The sequence below is a fragment of the Pempheris klunzingeri genome, chromosome 12 (assembly GCF_042242105.1).
Source record: "Pempheris klunzingeri isolate RE-2024b chromosome 12, fPemKlu1.hap1, whole genome shotgun sequence".
NCBI classification, from domain to species: Eukaryota; Metazoa; Chordata; class Actinopteri; order Acropomatiformes; family Pempheridae; genus Pempheris; species Pempheris klunzingeri.
Window position 1 is genome coordinate 3,611,404 of NC_092023.1, and position 27,732 is coordinate 3,639,135.

A 27,732-nucleotide genomic window follows, 5' to 3' on the forward strand; every position below is an offset into this window, starting at 1 on the left:
CAACACGTTTGACGGATCGATCCATCACTCCGCTGCGGTTTGTCCTTTTCAGCGTCAAGTCGTTATCCTCAAAAGGGCACTACTCTTCAGACACAGTTAAACAAATCTTTGTTCAATAAAAACTGATTTTTTTTTGGAAGTTTTTCTGTACTGCAGATCAAATTCACTTAAAAAGTCTTCATTTAAATAAGAAAACCAAAGATCAAAATCAAAAATGTAAGAGTATTTATTAATAATGACACACATTCATTCATCACATAACATTAGAGTGCTGAACAGACTGAAACCACATTGTTATGAATGAAAAGTGTACACAGTAGTGGTTACTACTTTAAGAAAATACACGTAATAAAAACGACATACACTAAGTCGAAGCACTTTCACATATTTCACAGTAACTTCACCGCAGCCAGACCTTTGGTGAACAGTTGATAGCCCCTTGGAGGCAAGAGGTTCCCATGGTAACCAAGGACTAAAGGCGTTTATGATTTATGTAAAGCCTCCGAACACATTTGCAAAAGCAAAATGATGAACCTGCTCAACAGGAACACTGTCAGGTAGAAACTGAGGATGTGTGACCAGATACCGTCCGACGTAAAATAAATAAACCTAAAACTTCACAGGGAAGAGAAGGATTCACCGGCTTTCACTCCAGGTCGTAGTCATCATAAGACAGCTGCTTCAAATGTGTGATGCTGTCTGAAATAAAAGACAGGAACGGTTGTTAGTGACGCGATAAAGGAGCCGAGCGTTCGACGCAGAGATCAGGAGGAAACATCTCACCCAGCACCCACTGCTCAGACAGGATCCTGCTTCCCACTGGTCTCCGGCCGCCGTACTTCCCTATGCAGATACCCGCCTGCCGCACAGTTTTGCAGACTGTTCCTCCACAGAGCTGGATCAGCTCCACCAGACTCTGAGTGGGCGGCTGGGAGTGCTGGGACACAAACATGGCTGGCTGGCTTTGGAACAGGTCCTGCTGGTGCTCCCCGGCAGACAGGTGCCTCTGGAGTCGGCAGATCTGGGGAGAGAAACGGGGGAGTTAATTACACCACAAACTAACTGATCCTTAAAAAGTCCCATATCCTGCTCTGTTTCAAGTTCATACTTGTATTTGGAGGTCCTACTAGAACAAATTTACATGGTTCAAATGTGGCAATGGTGGCTGCTGCAGCTGTTTTCAGCCTCTGTCTTTATGCTCCATTTTAGAAGAACAGAACAATTTGCTCTTCGCCTTCGATATCTTCATTACTGGGAGCTGGAGTGAGAGAGGAAAAGGACCTCTGAGGTTTTCAGGGGGCGAGGCAGTCGGGCTGCTGAGGGGCTGAAGGAGGTCACATCTTCATCGGATCCCCTCGTGAATTAAAATCAGCTTTATTCAGCAAGTACGTGATCAAATACAAGGAAAGTGACTCGTGCTCTTACACATAAACAGACGAACGAGAACAACAAAGATTTTGAACATACAAACGTGTCTCTGGTGCTCCTACAGACCAGCGGACTATGAGAACAAGTCCATCTTTCTGTTAAGTGTGTGTGAAAACATGCTGCTTAGATTTGGCTCCCTCTATGATGTCATAAGGAGATCTGTTGATCACGTGACCTCCTCCTGAGTCCACCTCGCCATCCGCCACTGTGAAAAATTATTTTTTTTGAACATTACACCATGCAATGTGGCACCAATATGAACTTGAAAATGAGCAGAATATCTCTATGTACAATCTAAATACAGAAATATGTATAAAAAAATTTAAATGTAAAAATAAAAATAAAAAATACATAAAAGTATAAACATACATGACATCATAAAGGGAGGAAAATCTAAATAGTTGATTGAAAGGTGGAGCAACAGAAAAAGAGAGAGAGAAGGCAGTCTTATAATTTGAGGGTCTCAATCATATAAAAACAGTTTTTAATATAAACTCAAGCTTTCATGCTTGTTTCATGTGTGCACACTAAATATGAAGCTACCACCAGCAGCTGGTTAGCTTAGTTTAACATCAAGTCAGGAAACAGGGAAGAAAATTAGCCTGGTTCGACCCAAAGGTCACAAAATCTACCAACAAGCGCCTCTAAAACTCACTAATTAACACGTTAAATCTATTAATTAAGCAGTAAGTAGCTGTTAGCGCTCTCTGTTGTGGTTTGTATTGTATTTTAATAATTAATTAGATGTATAATTAGGTGGAAGCTCGTTGGATCTATGCTGAGAAATCTACAATCTAGGTTACCAAATCTATGAATTAATAAAAACAGGCATTTTTCACATCAGACATTTCGACTTGTCATAACAGGAAAAGCACAGGCGCTACTATCAGCATTAATGATGGCTCTGCTCTATTGAACAGCAAGCCAGCGTGAACAATACCAGGACGCTGAAGCTCAGGCAGCTGAATGGAACTCAGCCATCACTGATTTCATTATTTACACCAGTGATTTTCCTACTGTGAGGTGTCAAACCAGCAGCACGGTCCTCAGAAGAGGTTTAATCAGGCAACACAGGTGAGGACACCTGTGTGGGAGGATTAAACTGTGTGTCGGGGCTTTAAAAGATTTACGAGCTGAATGAACGTTTGGTCGCTAAACTCGTCAAAATATGTTCGTTCTGAGACGCCGGTGGCTTATTGGCAAACTTCCCAGCATTCTTTGTGTGTTTGGGTTTTCCTGAAAGCCTGAATCAGGCTGCAAAAAGGTGAGCTGGATTTATTTCCTGCAGCCCACATTGTTGGTCTAGTACCGTCAGCTCTGTCTGACTAAAGGAGAGCGTGTGGATCTCTTTGAGCTCCTGTGTTTTTTCTGGGTTTGCTGAGTGATGCTCTGAGCTCCCGCTACAGGCCTGCTCTGTATCCAGCAGGGGTCAGCTGCTAAACTGAAGGGGACAATCTGCGCTATTCTAAGCCGAGCGCCAGGAAGCTCGAAGGCTTGTAGTCTTCTGTCAGCGTTCACACAGGTTTCGCTTTACGCCAAGCGGTCGGGGATTGGTCAGAGGGTTCAGCAACGGGGTCGGGTTAACATTAACCCACATTGAGCACTTTAAAGGGAATGATTGAAGGCTGTATGTAAGGTCTACTATGTCTCTAAAAACTGGGCTGCATAGAAAAAGTGCCCCTACAGCAGGATTACAGTATTAAACCTCTGGAAACTTGGCTTTAAATAGTTAAAATGTGCAGTGTTTGGGGATTCCACCTGTTTATTACTCAGAGTTTTATCTCACAAACAATCTCACAGTGCTTCTGACAAGACCTCAGAGGTATATATATCTATTTATATATGCAGAGACTCTGTCGTAAACAAACTGTCACAGTGAGAATTCAGACATTTACTTTCTGGGTTTTTTTTTTTTTTCTCTACAGCAGTTTGGATTTCTGTACATTTCATATCATTAAAAATACATTTATACCCCACGTCTCTCTCTCAGGAGGAAATAAAACTGTCAAACATGACGTTAAATCTGTTGTTCCTGCTGGGAGTTGTACCTGAGGAGACACACGGACCAGAGGTTCAGACTATGGATACTCTTATTGATTGCCAAGAAGATGATTACTGTGATCTGGAAAGATGTGAAATCAATAACAGTAACTCAGTGGATAAACAGACTACACATTGGAAAAAATGACTGCAAGTCTACAAATGAAAACTGATATTTTTGCCCGACAACAAGAGTTGTTCTAATTGAACTGTGCTATAACTGAATATTATGGAAATTATTTTAAGGGAGTTTCATTTTTCCACCTTATAAATAATAAATAATAATAAATAAACTACTAGCTGAAGCTTGTTTGTTGTAACTGTCAGGATCACATTGCTGTTTTCTTTTTTTAAAGCTCTCTAGGCGACGGTCACAGAGACGCCATAGTAATAAGCTTTTTCTGGTCAACACGACACAAACAATTTATTCTATCTATTAGTTTATATTAAATCGCACCTCTTAATGGTTTAAGAGTCAGTACCTTACATTTCTCTGCACAGAGGCAGGACAGACAGCGTGTGCAGCTCTCTAACAAATGACCAGCCCTGAGTGATAAAATACAGCGTGTGCTCCATAGTTCAGCAGAAGTCACATTGTTCCCTCGTAGCACGAACAAATGTGTGTGTTTGTGTATATTCGCGTACTTTGGATGTGACTCAGTTACACATTAAATGCATCACCGTCTCTTCCCTCCTGTGTTTTTCAAAAGCCGTGAGAGAAAATTAAATACGGTTGTTATTACAGCTACTGCTTGAGTGATTCAGCTTGGACACCTGAATAAGTCCGTGTTTTTGGAATGACGACAAGTCCTTCCTCTTTGGTAATGTGCCTTAAATATTCTGCATTTCCCTTATACAGTAGCTATTACATCAGCCTACTTCCTACAATTCTGTTTCAGCATTTCTATCCGACTGCAGAGGGCAAATCTTACGATTTCCTGTCAAAAAAAAAAAAAAAAAAAAGAAATATGGTGCAGCGGACATTATAATAGCAATTCATTACACCATATTAAGATCAATGTGTGTAGAATTATTTACAGACTGTTACAGATGGTTTGATTTTCAAAGATTTTACTGTTAGGGCAGTAAAGAGTCAAGCTGCTGAATCAATAGGAGAGTAATCTGTGATGGTGTGCACAGGACCAAACAGCCTCCTATATCAGCACTGCGATACTGACAACACACCTGCGATACGTCCGCTCTGTGACACGAGAGCCATCAGACAGACTCCTGCGACTAAAAAACGGCAATTAGGAGAAAAGTGTCTTGCAGGATAGTTACTATAACAGGTAAAAGTGGTGTGTAGCTGTGTCATTGAATGCCACGAGGAGTCTGACCCCCAATTTTCTAGAAAACAAGACTCAGGGGATCATTTTCAAATCCATTTCCTACTGGAAAAACAACTTTCTTGAAGCCGCAGAAAAACAAGTTAGCATCTGGAGCTGTTCACAAAGGGTGTCGGGAAATCAGGAAAACACCTTTTTAAAAAAAAAAAATCAGTGTGAGTATTAAATCTGATCATTTTCACACTCAGTATTAACAGGTACGCTCCCACTGATTCACACCTAAAGTTAAAAGTGAAATGGTTGATCATTTGTCGTCGTGCAGAAAACCCCCAAAATTGCTCACATATTCAAAACCTGACAAAATCAGCAATATCACAAGGTAACATACACTTACAGCTTTACAGCTTTACTGTTAAGAGAAAGCTAATATATATAAACAAAGATATAAACATATTTCCCATGACATTCCTGATCTGAAAGAGTAAGGGCAAATAATGCTTCATTACACTTATGACTCTGCCAAGGACATTTAATCTGAGACTGCATAAATCTACCCTGAAGGAGATGCAAATAAAACAAAAAAAAAAACAAAAAAAACATAACAATTTTGTGGTCAGAGGTCATCAAGTGGCAACTTCTGTTTGTACAAATAACAGACTTTATGGACCATGAGACCCAAAGGAAGATCTGGGAATTTCGGATTATTTTATGACATTGTGAACTCATTGTGACATACGACCAACGAAGAAGAAAAAAAGGAGAACAATATAAAACGTCTCAAGAGAGCAGCGAAGCAGTCAGTGTCAGAAGATTCTTGCTTTTAATACAGATTTAGTAAGTTGTGAGAACAAAGTAGGACAGTAATGCGGAAAGATTCAATACTGCCATTTAAACAAAAGGCCTTTTTCCTTTGAATCTCCCATTCAAAGATGCCGGTTGTAGGCCGGCACACATTCTTCAGTGAATGGGATGCACAGCGCTACTATCGCAGAGCGTACCGGAGGTGGACAGCTGCATCCTGAGTTCAGCATACAGGAGAAAAAAAAAAAAACACGTGTGGGTTTTGTAGAGGATGTAGTGGAACGTGCGTAGTTTGTGCATCTGCTCCTCAGTGAGTGCGAACTGAAAGGAATCTCCACCTCACTGCTCTTCACAGTGACTGGCCACAGTGAGTGGTGCCGGGTGGGGGGTGGCGGGGGGGAGTGGTTTAAACCCAGTTAGCTAATCGGAGGGGCCATGGCCAGCTCAAACAAGTGGTTGGGGGCTGGATGAAAGACGAGCACATGCAGTCTGGCACCGGTAACCTACGGGAATGACACAATACCTCTAATTCCTGATGGCTTTTTCTCCTCCTACCACTTGGAGGTAATAAAAGGAATCTGCAGAAGCTCAGGAGGATTGTTTACACTTGGATGCTGCTGGGGAAAGACTTCCAGCCACCGAAACTTTATTCTTTAGGTAAAAATCTCCACGATGAAGATGCTGAATGTGGAGTTGCTAGTTTTAGGTTTCTGCCTTGGTCTGGGGACAGGATACAGTGCTGCGGGGAAGAGACAGTATCAGATCCAGAACGGGCCGTGCAGCTACACCTTCCTGCTGCCCGAGCAGGAGAACTGCCAAACCCGGAGCAGCAGCTACAACTATCCGGTTCAAGAAGATGGACCCACGGACAGCGACGAGTCGGCTCAGAGGCTGGAACAACTGGAGATCACCATGGAGAACAACACACAGTGGCTGCTTAAGGTAAAGCCGCATAATATCGCACCAATAAGTGAGGCTGTGATACAGATGACGGCGTTTATTACTGTGACGGCTTCAGAGGAGCGGAGGAGGATGTTTAGGCATCTGAGACAGACCATTTTGATGTGTTAGAGGACAAAATGTGCTCCCCATACACAGGTGTCACGGCAGATATTCACATTTCCTTTCCAAACTGAATTCAAAGAAGAGTCTCCTAGTGTGAAATGTTGCCAGACTTCACGCTAATACCATCATAGATTTATCTAATATACTTCAGCATGTTGAACATCAGCAGAATTTAACAACCAGAATGACAGAAAACTTTTTTATGACTCTAAAATTCAAGGATGACTCCTGTTTTTTGTCTTCAAGCTACAATAATTCAGGCTCTTACTAAACCACTAGCTGTTCTTAAAGTGCTGTACTATCACTAAAAGTAAGGCTTGACAAAGAAAGAAAGTGAAAAACTGCTCCACTAAACAAAAGACAGAACCAAATCAGCTTAAACGAGCAAAGGCTTATTTATATTAAGGTACAGCTCTGATTGTGTGTTTGTGACACATAAACCGGTCATATTTCAAACATAAAAACTGTGTCAAGTGTCTGTGAGACACTTTCACTCAGTGCTGCGGGACATAATGAATTCTCAGAGTGACAAAAACTCCACACAGGTGTCCACATGACGGATGCATACTTCCTTTTCAGTTTGCTGAGCCATTATATATGTGGGAGTGAAAGAGGTGAAGTGCCTCTCCTCTCCTCTCCTCTCCTCTCCTCTCCTCTCCTCTCCAGAGTGTGACTACCGATCACAACTACACGAGTCGAGCCAGACGAGACAAGAGCGTCTCACAGCTTGATCACACTATTCCCGTCTGTAGCATAAAGCAGGCTTTGATCTTCCCCTCAGGGGCGCTCAGAGGGCACTTCTCTTCCACACGCTTCCTGATCTAACGCAGTTTTTCCCAATCCTGATCCTGCACGGTTTAGAGGTTTCCCTAATTTCCCGTGATTCAAGCGAACGGGTCGATGTCGGGCTTCTGCAGAGAGCGATGACGAGCGGGGAAACCTCTGAATGGTGCAGGGCAGTGGGCCCCCAGGAGCAGGGTTGGAAAACACTGAAGCTACTCAGTAACCACACGCACATCGGTGAGTGCTGCCTCAGAAATCAAAGCCTGTTCACAAAGTCCAACGGCACATCTGACATGGTGACAGGTTACATATTTCTTACATACAAAGAAGAGCTGCTGATAGACCTGTAGCAGCATACCTTCAAAGTTAAATAAAGGAGAAGAACTCACCTCTAAGGTGTGATGGTTAAAGTTTCAACACAAACGTTCTCTCCTAAAATTAACTCGATTCTTTGCCATAAAGAACAGAACATAACTCCTACTACATCTGCATTAGAGGAGGGACTCACCTACAGTAAAGAAATAAAGAAGAGGTTGGTCTGCTGGACTTTTACTAGCTGAGGTACTTATCAATAATCAGTGTATTACTTACAGTAGCTAAGCAACGTACAAAGAAAGTATTTTATCCCCCTGATAAAGGGCTCATCTGAGATCACCTGAGAAAAATCACCAGTAATCAGCTATATTTAGGATATTCTGACCGTTTAACCTTGCTCACAGCCCTTCCTACCTCTCTTTCTCTTCGCTCTGCTCAATCGATCAGTTTGATTGTGTTATTGACGGGCTGTCAGGGTGTTGAGGGGTTAGATTTTCAGCTCTGATCTGAACATATGTGTCAATTTGTTGGTCGAGGCAGCGGTAGAGCAGCTAAATTAGCAGTTAAATTACTGTTTTTGTCAATGGAGTCTGGTGGCTTTGAGGAGAGCGAAGAGAGAGAGACAGAAAACGGCTTCAGCTTCTCATCTGAAAAGGTTTTTTTAGGTCTTTTTGGTCGTTTAGGCCTTTTTAAGGTGGCTAAAACACTCGTCCACAGCAGTACATCGCTTACCGTCCTTCTCCAAACTGGGCACATGCCAATTTCCATCTACTGTAGGTAATATATTAACTACTTCATACAAACCCGCTCCAAAAAAATCCAAACTATCCCTTTAAAATATTCATATAGGTTTTAAAATTTACACTTAAAAGTTTAAATAACTACACTATTTTTAGAAAAATCTGTATATAGCACTTCCATCGGATGTGATTTACTTATTTGAAATCAAAGTGCAGCCGATTTATTTTTGAAATTCCTATTTACGCCGCAGGAGCCGACGACAACTGAGGAAAACAATTAATTGTCACGCTCTCCTGAATGAGGAACACACACGTTCCTCACTGACGCCTTTGAGTCACGCGGAGTAAACAACTGATTAGATCGCTGACTGTCAATGGGACATCCTGCCAGCAATTCAATGACAACCTTCCACCTACCACACATCCCCGAGCGTATCCAAGAACATAAACAAACTGGACGTCATGAAAGGAAGAAAAACAAAATCAACACTAATTGCAGCCACGAGAAAACTAATAATAAAACAGGCTGCTTGGGGTTGAATTAGTGACTGATGAGTAAATAACACAAGCGATCACAGACTGACTGTAGATGACATTCGCGCTTCGGCGCTGGTTTCCAGTTATACATGTCACAGTGTCATGAAGGATGTAACTCCTCACTCAACACTTCCATCCTGTTTACAAGTCGTGTGACCTGATTGCCACTCAGGAACACCACGCAGGAAATAACTTAATGATTGGTCTTGGTCTAAATCTGGCAATACAGTAAGGTAGATATGAAGCACTGACCTTTTCCCACCCCGAGGGACTCGTTGTATTATTCCTACGATTGAGGGCTTCGACAAGGGCAAGGTTACATCAGAACTGTAAATGTTTTTTAACCTCTTAGGTCAACATGAATAAATAATAAACTCATAAACTGTCTCAGGATTCTTAATATTTCATTATTTTGCAATTAAATCTTTACAATCCAGTATTTTACACTTTAACAGGAAAGTCATGTGAGAAAGATAGATGAACTAGTCCATCCCCACAGCTCTTCTATAATGCAACAACAGTGCTGCGTTATAATAGCCTTTCTGAATAGGTAGTTAAATGCAAACTCTCATTCACTCTCGTTATGGCAAACAAATATAGAAGATTTTCCCAAAATGAAGCACCAGAATATTACGGGGAGTTCAAACAGAAGGAAAATGGTTCCAGCAGGTGCATTAAATTGGTGTGTACTCAGGGAGTGAAACAATACAAGAGTGATATATACAAAATGTCTGCTTCTTCCTTTCAAAAGAGTTTGAAAATAGGAAATTTTGAACAGAATTTTTAGTCAAGTTCCTTTAAGAAGCATGGCTGCACACCCAGCGATAATTACAACAATATGCAGCATCTCTGCCATCATAAAGTCGACACGTCACTCGATATGACAACTGCTATAATTGCACTGCAGTCAGCGTACAGTGAGCAGTGAATGTTAGTCCTTGGTTCTGATTTGGTAAATCTGAATAAAAGAGAACAAGAGACAATGATTTCTCTTTGATCAACAACAAATGACGTCACAGAAGAACTCAAGCAAGAACAACATTTCACAAGCAGATTGCAGAGAGCAGCTCCCATCTGTGAAGTATCGCGCCGGTGTAATACAGGACCGTGCATGCATGACCAAACAGCTGGTTAATGGTGCTTATCCATATCTGCCTCCAGCTAACTGCTTGTCTTCTGTGTTGCAGCTTGAGAACTACATACAGGACAGCATGAAGCAGGACATGGTTCATATTCAGCAGACGGCCGTGCACAACCACACTGCCACGATGATCGAGATAGGAGCCAACCTGCTGAGTCAAACCGCAGAGCAAACACGGAAACTGACCAACGTGGAGGCACAGGTGAGGCCGTGCTCACCTGTACGCACAGGAGAGCGAAGTCAGAAACAGTTTACAGACACTTCTTAACAGAATAGCAAGCTAATGAAAATGTGACACAGTTTATCACAGGTTCAACATTGATTTGCACTCAAAGATGGAATCCTACTGAAAGTGAGCTCTGTGCTACATCACATTAAATAATGTGGCTTCAGAGTGTTAAAAAACAGCAGAGGGGGAAAACAGGCTCGGCCGCGTCAGTTTATTATTGTGGCTACACGTCAATGACCTTATGTGAGCCAACTGTACAGCATTTCCTGTTATTAACACACTCGTATTCCCAAAGAAAGGGTCTATCAGTTTGTCACAATCAGACATCCGTCTGTTTCAAAGACATCAACAGCTCCACTGGAGACACATAGCTACGATCCATGTAAACAACCTGCTTTTTGCTGAGTTCAGTTCCTCCAAAATGGGAAATTGGAGGCAAGGTCCCCAACCCCAGAGTTTAGTTCAATACGCCCGTCTGTGAAAGTAGGTGGATTCTGAAAGTTTCCCTTGTTCAGGTATGCCTGCTGTATCCGAATATGGTTCTTCTTTCCTGTCAGGTTTTTCCATTTTGCAAATGGCTGTTTGTTCACTTTAGAAGTGTAAGTTCAAGAGGGGGCTTGTGCTGAGCTCGAGCCACTCATATGGAATAACTGGAGCAATCCAGACAAACATGTTTAGGATTCTTAGGATTTTTTATTACACATTATAGTTTTTTTTTGCCTACTGTTACATGCTTTTTTACTTTTATTTCTCTAAATTGCTGCAACTTGTATTATTTGCAAATTAGACTTAAGAGAAGTGTCAAATGCAGCTGCATAATTTGAAATATTCCTCTATCAACAGTAGATCGATGTTATTCAAATACATCCTTTTTCCAGTTAAACTTGAGGCCGTCATGTTGTGTGGGGATACAAACAGCATTACTATACTATACTAGAGGCCAATGCGACGCACTGACTTTAAAAAAAAAAGTACAAAGTGTTTATATTATAGTCTGGAACATTTAACAATCTACTGATTGATGAATATCTCTGAGTCACGGCCCGCCTGAACTTCTTCACCTCGTTCTTTTGTTTGTAGGTCATTCATCACACGACTCGACTGGAGCGCAGACTTCTTGAAAATTCCCTGTCAACCAACAAGTTGGAAAAACAACTAATCGTTCAAACAAATGAGATCAACAAGCTGAGTGACAAAAACAGGTGAGGACATGGAATAAAAGGTAGAAAAGCAGATAATAATCAGGGTGGTTATTGGTAATGTGCAGAGCAAAGACAAAGCTCGTGACTGAACTTGTTGCCCGCTTCATTCAGCTTTCTGGAGAAAAAGGTCGTGGAGATGGAGGAGCAGAGGCAGGTGGAGCTGAAGACGCTTCGGGAAGAGAAGGAGCAGCTTCGGACTCTGATACTGCGGCAGACGGCCATCATAGGCGAGCTGGAGCAGCAGCTGCTCCGAGTCTCCACCAACAACAGCGTGCTGCAGCATCAGCAGCAGGAGCTACTGGACACGGTCAACAACCTCATTCACACCATCTCTGTCGGCTCAGCCAGAGGTGAGTCAGCAGGGCCGGGGCTGCTGCAGCCAGTGGAAATCATCAGGGGTGGATGAATTAATTGCCTGCACAAACGAATCCAATCAAATGGAGCTGCAATAAATACCACCAGTGTTTCACTGCTGAGGCTGTTTTATGTGGTTGTGCTGTTGTGTTTGGACTTTAATTACCAAACGCCTCACTTTCAAAGCACCGAAGCATTAATTAATTAATTTTTTTTCCTTCAGAAGATGTGAGCTCATCAGAAGGAGGACAGTTAAATGTTGCACAACGAGTGTGTGTGTGCTGTCAGATTAACAAGGCTGATTTCTTCCGCAGAGACCAAAACCGTCATGATGCAGGACATTCCCACCACATTCATGGACTGTGCTGCTGTCTTCAAGTCAGGAAACACCCAAAGTGGAGTCTACACTCTCACATTACCCAACACGACAATAGAGGTTAAGGTAAAACAAGCCCACTGACACAACCACACTTACATAACCTTGTGAATGAACCACAGCACACTTCTAGAAGTGCTCATTAAACAGTATTTAAACAGTGTGAGGGTGTTCGAGGGGGGGATAGTTAAATTAAAATGTTCTCAGACTTCCACGTGCATGCTTGAGCTAAAACTGTGATCTCCTTAGATACTTTTCAGCAGAAAAGACCTCTGCACCCCTGCAGCTTAACATTTGTTCTGACCAAACTCAAACAAGACGTCGTTTTCAAATTATAAATGAGCGTGAATTCTTTACAGAGCATTAATTTTGAATTATTAATTGCAGCAGCCCCCTTTTTCCTTGTGCTTGAAGGCTTTCTGTGACATGGAGACAGACGGAGGCGGCTGGACGGTTCTACAAAACCGCTTTGACGGCCGTGTTGACTTTCACCGTACGTGGCAAGAGTACAAAAAGGTAAAAGCTTTTTTTAATCAAGAAAAAGAAATTCTTCCTTTAAAAATATAACCTAGGCTACAAGGCTCTGGCTTTCATTCCAAATACACAATACAGTGGCCACATTTTGTTTTGGCTCTTGACTGGAAGTGTTATAAGGTCCTGTTGATTCTGCACTGTGAGAGGCAATTCCAAGAAAGAAGGGACAAACCACAACTACAAACACAGAGATCCTAAGTGATCACCATCTGCTACCGGAGGAAAAATAATACCAGCAGGGCTCCCCAAACACTTTCAAGCCACAATCATGTCATATCCAGATTTAAATCATTATCTGTTATTTCTTTAAGTGCATCTATAATCTACCATTAAAAAGGGATCTAGAGGATTCTCAAAAATAGTCACATGGGAGGATAACTGGGCCAACGCCATGTTGGAAACCACCACAGAGGGAAGCATTCATGCCATTTCCTTTATTCCTACCACAATGCCAGCTCAGTTTAAACTGGCATACTTCAGATATCAATATCTCATTGTGAATGTGAACATTTGTGACAGTTTCGTGTAAATGGGTATTTCTGGGTATTTCAGTTCCAGGCAAAAATAACTTTTAGTGTACTAAAGCCCAGAAATGCTCCATACATGGTGGCTTCTCTTTCTGTTTGCAGTTTCTTTTTAAAATGGAAAAACAAGCAGGGGTTTAACGAGCTTTCATTACATTTCTTTTGTGTCCTTTCAGGGGTTTGGAGAACCGTCAGCTGAATTCTGGTTAGGAAATGAATTTGTGTCCAGACTGACGAGTCTACAGTCCCACAAGCTGCGAATCCAGCTGAGCGACTGGGACGGAAACTCTGGATTCTCTCAATATGATCAGTTTTCTCTTGACAACGAAGCGCAAAATTACAGGTACGATACCGCGACAGCATCAGAGGAATAAACTAAATTACTTTCATTTTTTTTGCTTTAAAACAAAAGGTTTTACAGCTCGACTCTTTGGAATCGACTATCTCGAACACACATCAAAAAGAGAGCCAAAAGAATAAAGCACAGCCTCAAAGCCCAAAGCCTTCGGTTATTACAAAGAAATTACCTACTGTACTAGTGACAACAGTCCTTGAGATGAGATGCAGTACTGAACAGATAAAAAAAAGCATCTCCAAAGTGCCATCTTTTAATCTATCATGGCACAAAAGCAAAACACATTATAGAAATTCCTGTGGAAGGAGATTCTCTGCTGTATAATAGTATTTTCTTCCTGACACTGACATACTGGCGTGAGCCCAAAGAAAATGTAATAAAACTAGGCAACGTTTGAAAAATAGGAAATGCATGAAATGTCTTCTCCAACATTCAGTCTTGGAAATGACACAACCTTCAGAAGTATTTTCCTCTCTGAAAGTAAGCTGATTTCAGGAGTGCAATGGATACTTCCTTTGAATTTGACAAACAGACCTTGAAATGCTCCAATTTAACACAGTCCTATTCAGGTCTCGGCTCTACTCGACTATGACCAATTTGTTCCTCAGTTAGTTGGCTCAGTAACTCCCACAAAGAAACAGCACAAACAGCATTACATGCATACATTTCATCAGAATCTTCTGATGAAAAATAAAAAACACTGCGGTAAAGTATAAGATCACCAGGCTGCTGGAGAAAACTGTAAATGGCTCACACTTCTGAAATGCCAAACCCCATTTTAAGATCTTGCAGTAGTGCAGCTCTGGCTAAAACGAACAGTATAAGTGAGTTGGACTTTGCCTTTTGAGGAACAGCAATCACAGACTTCCTCCTCCTCTTCCTTCATTTTTCCTTTTCCATTCTACAGGATACACCTTAAAGGCTACAGTGGAACAGCAGGCAAAGTAAGCAGCATCGGGCAGCCAGGAAGTGATTTCAGCACAAAGGATGCAGACAACGACAAATGTGTTTGCAAATGTTCACAACTGACAACAGGGGGTAAGAAACACACTTTTCTACATAACTCCTGCTTTTGAATAATCACGTCAGTCTGTGGCTGCACTTGTTGTGGAGCAAATTCCCACCCACCCAAACCTTGGCACTTCCCCCCCAAAAATCTTCAAGGGCATTTTAAGTACTCCCGTACTTTTGTGGCCAGGTCAAAGAGCACAATTAGCTTAGAGTTAATCACTGATCAACTCATTGGGGAATTCAGCCCCTACAATGGCTGACATTAATAGCCTGGGAACGCAGCTTTTCCCTCTCTGCTCTCGTAGCTTAAAGGTCCTCCTCCGGTCCCCTGAAAGTGACTCCGCTGCCAGAAGTTTGTCTCTCCGTATTGAGGTCTGCCAAGTGAGCATAACCCTAACCCCATCCCTTTTTTCCCATGAGGGGTCTTTCACAGGGGACTCGGTATGCACATTACGCACAATCGTGACTAAGTGGCACTGACCCACTAAAGAGACTGGAGCAGATCTGTCATTACAGAACAAAAATATGATTTTAATGAAGAGAGTAAATCTGGGGGCTGAAACATTATTAGATACAACTTTCAGCAACCGCTTACTGTGGCTTTAAAGGGGAAATCTGCAAATTTGACACATTAGAGTCTGTTCACAGCTCTAAGGGAGCTGCGCTAAGCCTGATAAATTGCCTCAAGTGATGTCACTTGAGTCGGCGTTGGATGAAGCTGACGTCTGCACGTTTGAAAAAAGTAAAATACAATCTGATGGGGTGGAGTGAGAAAGCAGTGAACGTACCAAACCTCTGCAGCCCGGTCTATATCTCCTCTTCAGGCTACATGAGACGCTAAAAGATCAATACACAACCAAAACTGTCTGAGGTCGATTTGCATTGTGGGTAATTTAGGTGCTAAATCTTGACAGGAAAGAAGAATACGTTGAATTAAAATGATGATATCTAAAAAAAAAAAAAAAAAAAAAAAAGGGTGTTCATTTTACTGTCACATCCAATTCGACGTCGCCAAATGTGAAATATTAAGTTAACTAGCTGCTCGCGTGGAGCCATGAAGTGATGCCGACTGAGCTGCAGCCACAAGAGCAACACAGCTGACGATTCATTATATATAGATCCATTATATAACTGTTGTTCATTCTTGATTTCTATTAATTGCTCATTTGCTCTCGGAAACTGTCTCTATTCATTCTGTATGAAGCAGGTGTGACAAGTTGTTAACCTCAAAGCTTCAGGTTTTACTAAAGCCTCCACACAGCAGTTTACAAATCCTGAATATAAACTATTCTAATGTATTGTAGTTTGAGTGCTTGTGTGTTTAGATGTTCAGATGGATTTACTCTTATTCAGAGCTCTAACTCATCTTTATTGTCTATAAATGGACTGAAAGTCGCCACAAGACGATATATAAAGATGGTTTATCTCTGAAAGGGGCTTCACTTCTTATATGTGTTTTTATATTAAAGCTTTGCCTTGTGATTGTGAATAATTTCCACATGTGAGTCACAGAAACAGGCTGCTGAATTATACTACGGAGAAGATCCTATAGGACAACGTTATATTTAAGTTGGTGTTTGTTCTGATGCTCTAGGTTGGTGGTTCGACGCCTGCGGCCCGTCCAATCTGAACGGGATGTATTACCAACAAGGCCAAAACTCAAACCGCTTCAATGGGATCAAATGGTACTACTGGAAAGGCTCGGGCTACTCGCTGAGGTCCACTACAATGATGATGAGACCGGCAGACTTCTCCGGCTCCCTTTGAACTGTCTCGCTCAGGTTAAACAAAGTGGGAAGGAAATTCTGCAACAAACAACAAAACCAAAAATAAAAATTCTCAAGGGAGCCAAAGCACTTCAAGGAAATATTTTTACACTTTGGAAAGACATATTTTCTGCATGGTTGTGTGTTTAATGATTTGAATCAAGTGGACTGGTGCAAAAACAAATATGGATGCTGACTATTCATACTGAAAATACTTATGACTGTGGTGTGGAAAGATAATTACAGGCATAATAATTACATTGAGTAATAACAGCCAGCCGACTAGACAGAGGTGTGGTGACACTAATTAATTTAATTCTTTGGGTGATTTCTTATGTAATTTATGCACCCATTAACTTCTTGTTAAAATAATGAATAATAGCTGCCTATGTCATTGTAAAACACAGACTATGGTACAACAAGCAGATAAACAGCCGGCTTAAAGTGATTGTTATTTGTTCTGGAAAATGTTCTGTCTAATGCCTAAGAGGTAAACGCAAATGTAAAAAAAAGAAAATGCCACAGAAAATGTTTCTCAACACTGTTTTTCTCCAGAGAATGTATGTAAATGTGTTGTTTAATTTATATTTAGATTTTACGGTTGGTATTTAACATTGTTATATGTATGTTGGGAGATTTGTTACAGATCTAGACTGCTAGTGCCGAACTAATATGTACATAACCTACGAAGAATTCTTTAATATAATTCTGCAGTATCTTTCCACAAGCTCATACATGATGATGATGATGATGATGATCTTTTGGCAGTATTTTAGGAATATATTTTTTTATTGAAGTAATGTTTCTTTTCTGAACAACAACAAGCAGAATTTAGAAGAAAGTTGTACATGTGAGGGAGCTGAATTTGTTATCAGTTAAACACTGGCTTTAGATTTTGTGAGTATTTGACTGTAAAGCTCTACCAGCTGTTATATTCCTTTGGTTGAATATCTAACAAGGAAACAAGGAAGAGCGCTTAAGACATTTCTTTTTTTTTACAATAGTCCTGTTCTGCAATACGACCATGAACCGCCTGGTGAATGCACAATCGCAACATATCTACAAGGTTTTTTAGCAATGTTTTAGAGATTTCTAGTACAAAATAAAGATTGTACACACTCCAAAGTGCCATTTTTTACTGGTCAGAGTTTAAAAAACATTAGATTTATCTTTAGGAGAGTGACATGGGTTAAGATAATTACAGTAAATATGGATGAAGTCCTCTCTAACAGTATATCATACATTATGATATTGATAATTCATGGATAAAGTGACCAGATATGAATGTGTGTTTTTGGTTATTTCAGATAATTAAATACCTGACGCATCAAGGTGCCTTATCAGATTAATTTCGGAGTCCTGATTATTGATTAGTACCCTTTATGATATGAAGGGATGGTTACAGCAGAACCTGGGACACAAAGATTTAAAATCAAAATGGTGAAACCGCTTCACACAGTCCAGTTTTTTCATCATACTGCCAATTCACTGAGACCATTCGTCATTACTTGAACAGAAAATGACAGAACATAAGTCAGAACATGAAAATGTTGCGTTCAGACGGCAGTGATGAATCAGCTTCTATCATTAATACTGACAACAGCTGAAGGCAACGGACAGAATGAGGGAAGCGTGTGTTCTGCCAAACGCTGGACGCGTCCGTAAGAGTCAAGGAAGCATGTCGACATTCGTCTGCGTCAGGAATGCACGTCTTCCCTGGCAGCGGCAGGAGAGGACAGTGATTCATGACTGATGGGATCAGGAAGAGGCAGCGTTCACGTTTCACACAGGAGGCTTCGGGAAAAACAAGCCGGCTGAAAATGGATGATTGGCAGTAAAAATTGGCGGGTTTCCGTCTGACTTCCTCGGCTTTGGTTTTAGGAGCGTTTATTAGTTTTGAGTGTCACAAATGGACGTTGCAAAGATGATTTATGCAGAAAGAACAATTTATATGCAGAAAAGAAAATTCTAAATGGATGTAATGTAAATGGAGGAATTACCAAAAGAAAGAAGTATATTAGTGTATAAATATAAAAGGCCTGAACTACTACTGTTTAATTATTTGTTAATTTAATGCTGTTTAATATTATTATAGTGCCACACTTCGATAAAACAACTCTGAGCACTGGTACTCACCTGTGCTGCAGGAAACTGGTCTGAAAGTTCATATGGCTCCTCTGGAATCCACTGCCTTTGCTCCAAACACCAGAGAATCTACTTACACACAAAAAAACATTAATAAAAAACAGTGTAGTGCTTCATTATCATTTCAAATGAAATGAGGTAAAGTACACACCCATTCAAAAGAGAGGATCCAGCAGCCACGAGCGATGCCCAGGAGGATATTAAGAGTCCTACGCTGACCCCCGGACACCACGTGAGTTGTGCTCTCACACACTCGGTCAACGATTGAAAAACCACCGAGCGCTTTCACCACCTGACCGACTGTATGCTGCTTCCTACAAGAGGTGAAGAGCAGAACAAACAGTTAAACAAGACATCTTTACCAAGAATGCTTTAAAAAAAAAAAAGAAGCTGAAAGCAAACAGGTTTTACTCTCTGGGGTACTCACTCAGAGGGCATGCTTGTCATGACCAACGTCCTCATAGTCTGAAATAAATAAAAACATCAAGTTCAGTTCAATTGTGAAGAAATTCAACAAAAGCTAGAGGTGAAAAAAACAAAGAATTAAATCGAGTGAAGCATTACACAACATGTTCGTGAAGTGTAACTGCGTTCAACGCCTTCACACCTGTTTTATTTTAGTTTTAAGCCGCCTGTAAGTGTGATCTAGGAAATATAATATCAAGGAATATCCACACACACACGAATATATGTGGAGCAACTATACAGCACAGACTTGGCTTAATTAGGGTGTTAATTAGGGGCAAAAAAAATCAGATAAAACAGGAAAAATGTAGCCAAGATACTGCAATGTTAACAAATATAAATGTGGCTCAAAGACACACAAATGTGCTGCTTTTTATGCTTCCTTTGGGTGTGCCGTGAGCTGCTCTGTTGAATGACACAGCACTGGACAGGTAAAATGATCATAATTCAGCATTCATAAAAGACCATGCCCTCTCAGTAACCCCCGCCGGATAGATGGCTTTCCAAAGAGGAAATCAAACACCAAGGCCATGAGAGGAAATAAATATTCAGAGCCGCTGAAATGGAACTGTAAATCTGTAAATCATCCAGCCTCGTACTTTCTCCCAAAAACAGCCAAGCGATCGTCAACGCAAACACCTGAGCAGCAGTTACAAACAGGACGACCAGGACCGAGTCAGGGGTTACGGCCTGCTGAGCGCTGTGCTGCCCGAACGGTCCACCAGCCCTCCCTGCACCGACCAATCATATTATCCCCGATAAGGCAAGCTGGCACGTCACTGAGCTGGTTACCATCACCCCATGATGACCTCCGTTCTCCTGAGAGGCGTTTTCTTCAAAAGGAAAATGTTTTGATCCTCCAGTGTTTTAATGAGCCACAACAAGGTTGTCATCTGCTAGAACTGCAGGACGTCAAAAGCTGGCCAGAAAATCTGCACATTTTGAAGTCTTTCAAACGAGTCAAAACACAGGCTGCTATTCTGAAGGCTCCTCAAAGGGGACTCTGGCTTATCTCATTCAGTGGACATGTTCTGGCAGCAGCACAAGAAAACAGGCATTGAAGAATGAGTTGCACACAATCAGCCTCTGACAAAGAGCTGGTGTGAACTGCAGCACGGCCTCTGAGCTTCAGCGCTCTCAGCACAAATGAAGGAAATTCTTCGCTGTATGACGAGGCCTCCTCGATGGCTGCTACTTTGCGCACACCGAGAACGACGCTATTCAGAAAATCAAGGAGAGCCAGAGGGCTTCATAAACAGTTATCAGAGTAAAAACACCAGATTACACTTGTCACAGCGGAGGAGCACCTTACATAAACACTCACTGACTCCTTGTGAATCACTGAAAGCATCGTGCACTTGAAGAGATTCACTCTGATAGACGTACTAAATATCATAATGATGGTGAGAGGATAGATGGAACATTTTCTATAGAACTGATAGTAGCGCGCTGAAGGAATGACCCGCAACAAAAAGATCTTCAGCTCAAACAGGCTCAGACTCTTAATCAGCCTTTAAAGATGATACTTTTCACAGAAGTGCACTTAAATTGACAGTAAGGAGAGATGGGATCATGTGGAAATAAAAGGTAAATGGATATCTGAGTCATACGTGATGTGTCCCAGACTATTACGCCTCCAGGGACGTTTACAATGAATCATTTATTAGCTGCTAAAGCTGAACAAACGAGCCTAAACAATTTGAATCTTAAATGTTAAGTAAATCTTTCTCAGTGTAACAGTTATTTGCAGGTGTGACCTCCAAGCACAAGATCTTCAGCTCAAATAGGCTGACGGACATTGAGGTCCTTGATCAGCCTCTGAATATGATTTTTTTTTTGCCATTAAAGTGTATCTTTAATAGCTAACTGAGTCATATTGCATGTGTCCAAGACCACTACGCCACCAGGGGACACGTCTGCGTTTACAATCAATCATTTATAACCTGCTAAAAATGAAGACTAATTAATTCTGTTAATACCTAAATACAAAAAATGCCATTTAATTGCATTTTAACAATTTCAGAATAACTTTTTCCAGTCATTTGCAGGTGAGACCTCCAAGCATTGATCACAGATGACTGTGTTTACCAACAGTGTCTCACTTTTTTTTTTTTTTTTTACAGAACGGAGAGAACGACTGCAGCATCTCTGTGATCAGCCTGCAGCAAAGCCGCCCCATGACAGATCCCCGAGGGATATGACGTCAGGTTTGGCTCGTCTCATCTCCAGCTTGTTGAGGTTACCGGCGTAACGAAAACAGAGCCCAGGTGCATTTCACAAGCCAGGAAGCTGTACGCTACCATCACAGGGGCGAAAACACAGGAAGTCCTCAGGACAAGACAGAGCCTCTTCTCTAGATGCGTCACACGCCTACAGCTATGGAAGTGTATGACCGTATGGAGGAAATACTTAAAAGGAGTTGCACGCACACACGCACAGCCGATGTTTAGTCTACCTCTTAAACTTCCTATAGTACAGAAAAGTATGAATATCAGGATTTTGTCACATTCTGCAGCTGCAAAAGCTTTGGAGGATAAATAAAGTCCGAGCTGACGTGAGTGAAAATGTGGAGAAGAGACAGGAAACAAATGAAACACATTATGGGTTTAACATTAGAGTTACATTTTCTGTAATTCTGTGATGAAGGGAGATAAATGACACTGTGCAACATTAACTAAAATGAGGGGAAAGTATCACAACAAGCAAGACAACAGTGAAAAAAGGGATGTTATCATGTATTTTAGCAGCTAATTAAAACTGTTAGTCACCTAATGAAGCAGTAATCTTCCCACTGGTGCCTTAATGCATGTTTCTCAGTCAGTTTTTTAAGGAAAACTTTCAGATTGAGGTCAAACGTAATCATCATCATTGGCATTAAATTGCATGATTGTTCAGATCAGTTCAGTCAGACATTAAAAACAGCTGCGACGTCTCCTTACCTTTGTTTTGTTGACCATTTCTTTGAGGCTCAAGCCGACTTGTTTATTGGGATTTTCTTCACCTTCAGAGAAGATCTCTGTTAAACCGGCTGTAAGTGTACATTCATTTCCTCTACCTACAGTTGAAAACAAGAAAAACAATTGAACACAGTAGGTGGTAGTCTGGGGGGGGGATCACTCAAGCTATCACACAGCAGGCAGTTTTTTTTTTTTTTTTCATCTCCGCTCTGTTACATCCACACCTGGCTGAAAACTGTGACATTAAAATGTGAATTGTGCCTTTTTTTTTTTTTTTTTTAAAACCACCTCAGTACGACCACACAGCAGCCAATTCACTTCAATGTATCATAAACTAAAACTGATGCTTTTTGTTTGTTTTAATCCACGTACTAGCATTAAATTTAAAGGTGTTTTCTGATAAGATTTGTTTACATCCGTTAAGTAAAGAAGGCTTGGCTTTCACTTTAGATCAATTGAGAAATCTATTTAATCTATTTAAAAGCTGCTTATCCTGTCTGTCAGTCTATAATGTACTGACAAACAAATGAGGAGGAGAAGGGAACACAGAGACATGAGGAGACCACATCTCTAACTCTATATGTGTTCACAGTATGTGTGTATAGACATGTGATTTTACTATGTATAAATATACCTCAACATTTATGAGCTATGGTGCAAATTAGGCCTTAAAAAGACAAACACACATAGAGAATATTACAGGAGATAATCACGTAAAAGGCTGTTTATTTACGTCACAATTACGTCTTTATTCCGCTCTTCATCCAAATAGAAAAATAAAACCAATTGACGACACCAAGATTTAAAATATTCCCTGAAAGAATGACCCAGGAATAACAGACATAGTTACAAACCTCGGTTTCACACACCATTAGAAGTACTTTGTTTTGTCTGGTTCATTATGATGAAGAAAAAAGATTAACTCTGAGCATCGCTGCTGTTAAAGTACTCTTTCTGAGCTGTGACAGCCCTACTACTCACTTTCCAAGGTGTGAGAAGGGAAACTGACATCAGAGTTTTTCTGTAGCTCCGATTTCGTGTCGGCCTCCGTTAACATCGCAGATGCTCTTCTCTGTTTCACTGCATCACTTGAGGTTTTGCTCGTGCTTGTAAATGACAGTGTGCTTCGTCTCCGCCTCCGTTCAGCCACGGCTGCCACGCTGGTGCTCGGATTGTCCAGCATCTCCTGTTGCAGACGACTCGGAGACTCGCTGCTTGCAACAGCCTGCAGATCGTGACCTTTACCCCTCTGACTTTCTCCCAGTTTCCTTTTCTTTTTGCTGTTAGCGTCAGATCCAATGCTTTCACTTCTCCTTTGCTTTCTCTTCTTTGGGACAGAGTCCAGCTCAAAGGGAATCTGGATGTCTCGATCCACAGGTAGATTAAGCACAAGAGTTTTGTTAGATCTCTGCTGGAGGTTAGCTGGGGAGAAATAGTCCTCAAACACATTATCGTCTCCGTCAGCGGAACCCAAGGCAACATTTTTCGAGTCATCAGATAGAGTGACAGATCGCACCACGGCAGGAAATGACTGCTGTTTAGTTCGTTTGCGTATTTTCTGTAATGGAGTAGAAGTTTCTTTTGACCGTTCAACTGCAGCATCAGCTATGACGGCCGGTGACGAGAGGCAACTAGAAGAGTTCACAGTATCAGGAATAAAATGGGGCCTAGTCTCTGTTGAGGAGCTGGCAGCTTTCACTTTTCTCTTTCCCTTTTCAGATTTGTGAGCTGGCGACGGGCTGGGGGATTTGATATGAGATTGCCTTTTTTCTTTAAAGTTCTTGCTGTCATCAGCTCTCCTGTCCAGGGGAGGACTTTCAAGTAAACCGACAGATTTGCTTTTCTCTGTTTGCATTTTTCTGACTGAGGTCCTCCTCGACTTCTTCTGTCGAGTCCCGCCGTCGTCCTCTTTGAGCTTGAAGTCAGAGCATTTCAAAGGATTTGAAATCCGTTTTGGCACATCGCGGCAGGGTGACAGCCAGGGCTTTTCACAGCCTTTCTTGTGGTGCTGTTCAAGACGGTCAATGCCAGCAGCAACAGCTTGTGCTCTCCCTTGTTCCTTATCAGGTGAGTAACCAGGTTCGGCAACAGAAGCACTGGAATCCTCATCCGACTGGTCATCTGCAATAAGGACAAAATAATAATCATCAAGGGCTTTATGCGTCTTGTCTGTTCATGAAAACCAAAGACAGTTGCTTCACAAACTGTGGAGGGTGGATGATGAAGAAAACATAAGTTTATCAGGCTTCGCCACGCTTCTTATCCTGTCAGTTAAATCTGGAGATGTGTTTGTAATGTAGATTCTGCACACATATTTATATGATAATAACTATTTTGATATGAATTAAACAGGGTATCAGGAAGTCCTCGTCACTTCCCTTCCCTAGAAATTTCTAAATTAACTTTGAGGGTTGTAAAGATAAAAACTACACGAAATCACAGCAGATTTTCTTACACATTAGTTTGAAGACAGTTGGCGTGCTGCCAAGAGAGGGCTTCATCCCAGTGGGAGAGCAGGATTCAACCATTTGTGAAGCTGAAAGACAGAAACATGAATGAATGAGAACATCTGGTGTTTCTAAAGCGCTGAAATACTTTTAAGACCATGTCAGTTCATCGGCCTGTACGTACCTGTTGGTGAGAGGTTTTCCCGCTTCTGTTTCATGTCTTTCAAACGCTGGGCCATATAATCTGACCTTTTCAATGCAGGGCTGTAGACTATTCCATTCTCTTCATCAATAATAATGGGCGACACATCTGTAACTATGGATAGAATTAATTGTGAAATGAAGAATCTTATCCTTTGGCGTTTAAAGTTTCTAAACGGTGCAATAATCTTTAATTAATCTCTTACCCAGAGGTTGTTTTGGCGCTAGGTCTTTCATCATCTTGTCTAATTTCTTCCTCATACGCGTGTCATTTTCAGGCGTCCTCTCTGGAGAATCTTTTGGCTGCATGCAACGATGCTGCGTGAATCAAACACAAAATATTTTGAACAGGAGGTAAATAAATTCACATTTGAATGCTCTGATGGTCAAAAGTCACTTCAATTAAAAGACCTTGATTTCACTTTGCTTAGAAAAGCTGAACAATGGAAAAGCAGCTGCACTGAATTAATCAGTATTACAAACTTCACTGAGACACAAGAGGCTTCAGAGAGGTTATAATTAGTTGGAAGGAGCCAAAACAACAGCTTACATATTATATTTATTTTGTCTACATACATTCTTCATCTAGTAACTTCAATTTAATGAGTCGTTTATCAATCATACTAGCTTCTTTTGGGGTAATTTATTAAGAAAAATGTTTAGATGTGTTACACTACCACATCTAAACATTACTTTCTGCACAGTTCTTCATATTTCTGTGAATTTGTCTCTATGGCTCAGTGTGACAGCTCAGAATAAGTGCAAGAAGAGGTGGAATAGATCAGAGGAAAGCATTGGCTCATGTGTTGAAGCTTCTGGTTTTACTGCAGAAGCTCATAAGTTCTACTTTAATACAATGTGAAGACCTTTAAGGCCGGTTTTTGTATTTAAAATGTGCTGTGTGTTTACAGATTCTAATAAAATAAAGAACAGACTTCTGTCAGTGACTCAAAATCAGCACAATGTAAATCTGACTTTACTCACTTTCTTGTTCTTCAGCACAGTATTGCTTTCATCATTTAAGGCTGGATACAGCTCCTCATCCACACGCACGCCATCGTCGTAACATCTGGACATCATTTCATCAAAAACAAGCCACATTAAAGGGATAGTTCAGATTCAGAATATTCACCTATATTAAATATAGCATACACTTAAACTGATACTGATTTATTTTTTTTTAGGTGGCTAGAATATGTTTTTCTGCTGACTGCATCTACAGGACTACGCATAATACTTCATACAACCTCTCTTCAAAAAAGCTGAAGAGTTTTAAGTAATGACGGACAATAAGATCTTGTTAAAGGTTTTTAAAAAGTGCACAGCTGTCAGGGTTACTCTTACCTGCCAACCCAGAGAACAGAAACAAGCCTCACACCACTTTTCTTGGCTTTTCTCCACGTAGCCGGATGACCATTGTTGAAGACTACATGTGTGACTTGTTTATTGAATGTTTTTGATACCTGTAAAAGAAAAGACATTCAGGCTTTGCAAAGTTTACATGTCAAACGTCTGTAAATACAGTAAATGGTAAAGAATATAGTGAAAAAGTGCCGCGTGGACTCACCTGAGCTCCCATTTCATGCAGCTGCTGAATGAAAGGTTTCGAATAGTTTGCCGATTTGTCTGATGACCACACATCAACATAGGCAACGACATCTGCGGACATATCATATATGTCATAAACTTAAACCAAAAGTCGTTAAATTCAGCCTAAATTAACGGCAGTAAAGCTCAGATGATGTGAATTACCTTTGAGAACTGAACAGTTGTTGCTCGTGGTCATCACTGGCCTCTTAAGCGCAAAGATTCACCTGCAGAAAACCGAGACACCGTTTTGACATCACAATCAACAGCAATGCAAGATATGAAATCACTTGCTGGTCCGTCCTGCTGACTAAATTAATCCGAGGCAACAAAATCTGACTGTCAATGAGTGTAAAGATCTGGCCTGCAGCTCAGCATCATTTTCATTTTAGAACATCAATTAATTCTTTTCAATAATAATCAATTCTAATCAATCAAGTGCACCCATAAGTTACCACAGCTGCAGTGCTGTCTGACCATCAGGCACAGTAATACTTTAATATCTCTACAGTCTTCATCCATTTGATAAACTGTATTTATGCTTCAGAGGGTTTAATATAATTTCTGTCAGTCAACTAATCCTTTTTCTGACTAATCTTATTAAAAGCAGCGCAGCTACATGTTTGGCTGAGATCCTTTCATTAAAGAAGCTTGTTTTTCTCTCTGTAGTTCTACCCGTAGTTTCAAAACTGTTAAAGTTACTTCAGAAATGTGGTTTATTGTAAATTTATTGACTAAGACGCCAAAACCGAATGTAGTGTTGTTGTTAGCTAACTAACCCACCTAACCCTGGTTAGCTATAGCTAACGCTGTGACCCAACATATGGACTTACCTAATCTAATAGATATTTAACGTTAGTTACTGAGTAACGAACAATATTTAAAGCACATTTTTATCAAACACAAGTGACTCCACCTTACATCAACACATGTCTATTATTCTAACTAACAACGTTAATATTAACGCTACTTCACCGTTAGTTTAAGCTAGGTTTAGCTGCTAACTAAATTAGCGAGCTAACTAACTTGGCTAACTTGGGTTTATACTTCCGTAATATGCTGACACGTGCATTACGCATGTTTTTGACTATAATCAGTATAACGGGATGAATGTAGACATCAAACAGAGTTTGTTAATAATTGTCGTGCACTTACTTTATGCAGGAATGAAGTTTAAAATGCGCAGTTTCCAACACTCCCTGACTACTGTGTACATAATTCGCGCGTGCAGTTTGTGATACAATGCATTCTGGGATAACGAGCCATGATTGGCTTAGAGGTAACAAACGTCACTTCCATCCCGAAAGTGATGGCAAAGGGAACGTGGTGGCGTCCCTTAGAAGGGCCCTAAGAAGTGAACTATAAACCTTTTAGTGTACAAATGAACTTTTTGGAGGTGTTATTGGGATGAAAGGTGATCTGTGGGCTATTTTAATGTTCTAC

At 40.9% G+C, this 27,732-nt stretch overlaps 2 protein-coding genes across 2 annotated transcripts; one reads left to right on the forward strand and one right to left on the reverse strand.

Annotated features, from left to right (window-relative positions):
- Positions 1 to 208: 208 nt before the first annotated feature.
- Positions 209 to 27,512, reverse strand: mcph1 (microcephalin 1). The gene is made up of 15 exons (XM_070841055.1): positions 27,445 to 27,512; positions 26,455 to 26,516; positions 26,270 to 26,361; positions 26,047 to 26,165; positions 25,687 to 25,771; positions 24,909 to 25,020; positions 24,686 to 24,817; positions 24,510 to 24,590; positions 23,036 to 24,175; positions 22,037 to 22,152; positions 19,060 to 19,097; positions 18,784 to 18,946; positions 18,624 to 18,701; positions 784 to 1,021; positions 209 to 699 (listed from the first exon to the last, which is right to left on the reverse strand). The coding sequence occupies exons 2-15, from the start codon at positions 26,486 to 26,488 to the stop codon at positions 647 to 649; spliced, it is 2,481 nt and encodes an 826-aa protein (XP_070697156.1). The 5' UTR covers positions 26,489 to 26,516; positions 27,445 to 27,512; the 3' UTR covers positions 209 to 646.
- Positions 6,228 to 16,658, forward strand: angpt2a (angiopoietin 2a). The gene is made up of 9 exons (XM_070840925.1): positions 6,228 to 6,497; positions 10,183 to 10,338; positions 11,446 to 11,567; positions 11,679 to 11,917; positions 12,236 to 12,363; positions 12,712 to 12,813; positions 13,532 to 13,698; positions 14,618 to 14,748; positions 16,316 to 16,658. The coding sequence occupies exons 1-9, from the start codon at positions 6,228 to 6,230 to the stop codon at positions 16,486 to 16,488; spliced, it is 1,488 nt and encodes a 495-aa protein (XP_070697026.1). The 3' UTR covers positions 16,489 to 16,658.
- Positions 27,513 to 27,732: the final 220 nt, after the last annotated feature.

Bases quoted from the DNA above. Each gene is read 5' to 3' on its own strand.
- angpt2a (XM_070840925.1), top strand. From the start codon at position 6,228: ATGAAGATGCTGAATGTGGAGTTGCTAGTTTTAGGTTTCTGCCTTGGT. The intron at 10,339-11,445 runs GTGAGGCCGTGC...TTTTGTTTGTAG, and splicing joins TGACCAACGTGGAGGCACAG to GTCATTCATCACACGACTCG. The intron at 11,918-12,235 runs GTGAGTCAGCAG...TTTCTTCCGCAG, and splicing joins CTCTGTCGGCTCAGCCAGAG to AGACCAAAACCGTCATGATG.
- mcph1 (XM_070841055.1), bottom strand. From the start codon at position 26,488: ATGACCACGAGCAACAACTGTTCAGTTCTCAAAG. The intron at 25,021-25,686 runs GTGAGTAAAGTC...TGATTCACGCAG, and splicing joins CTGTGCTGAAGAACAAGAAA to CATCGTTGCATGCAGCCAAA. The intron at 700-783 runs GTGAGATGTTTC...CTTTTATTTCAG, and splicing joins GTCTGAGCAGTGGGTGCTGG to ACAGCATCACACATTTGAAG.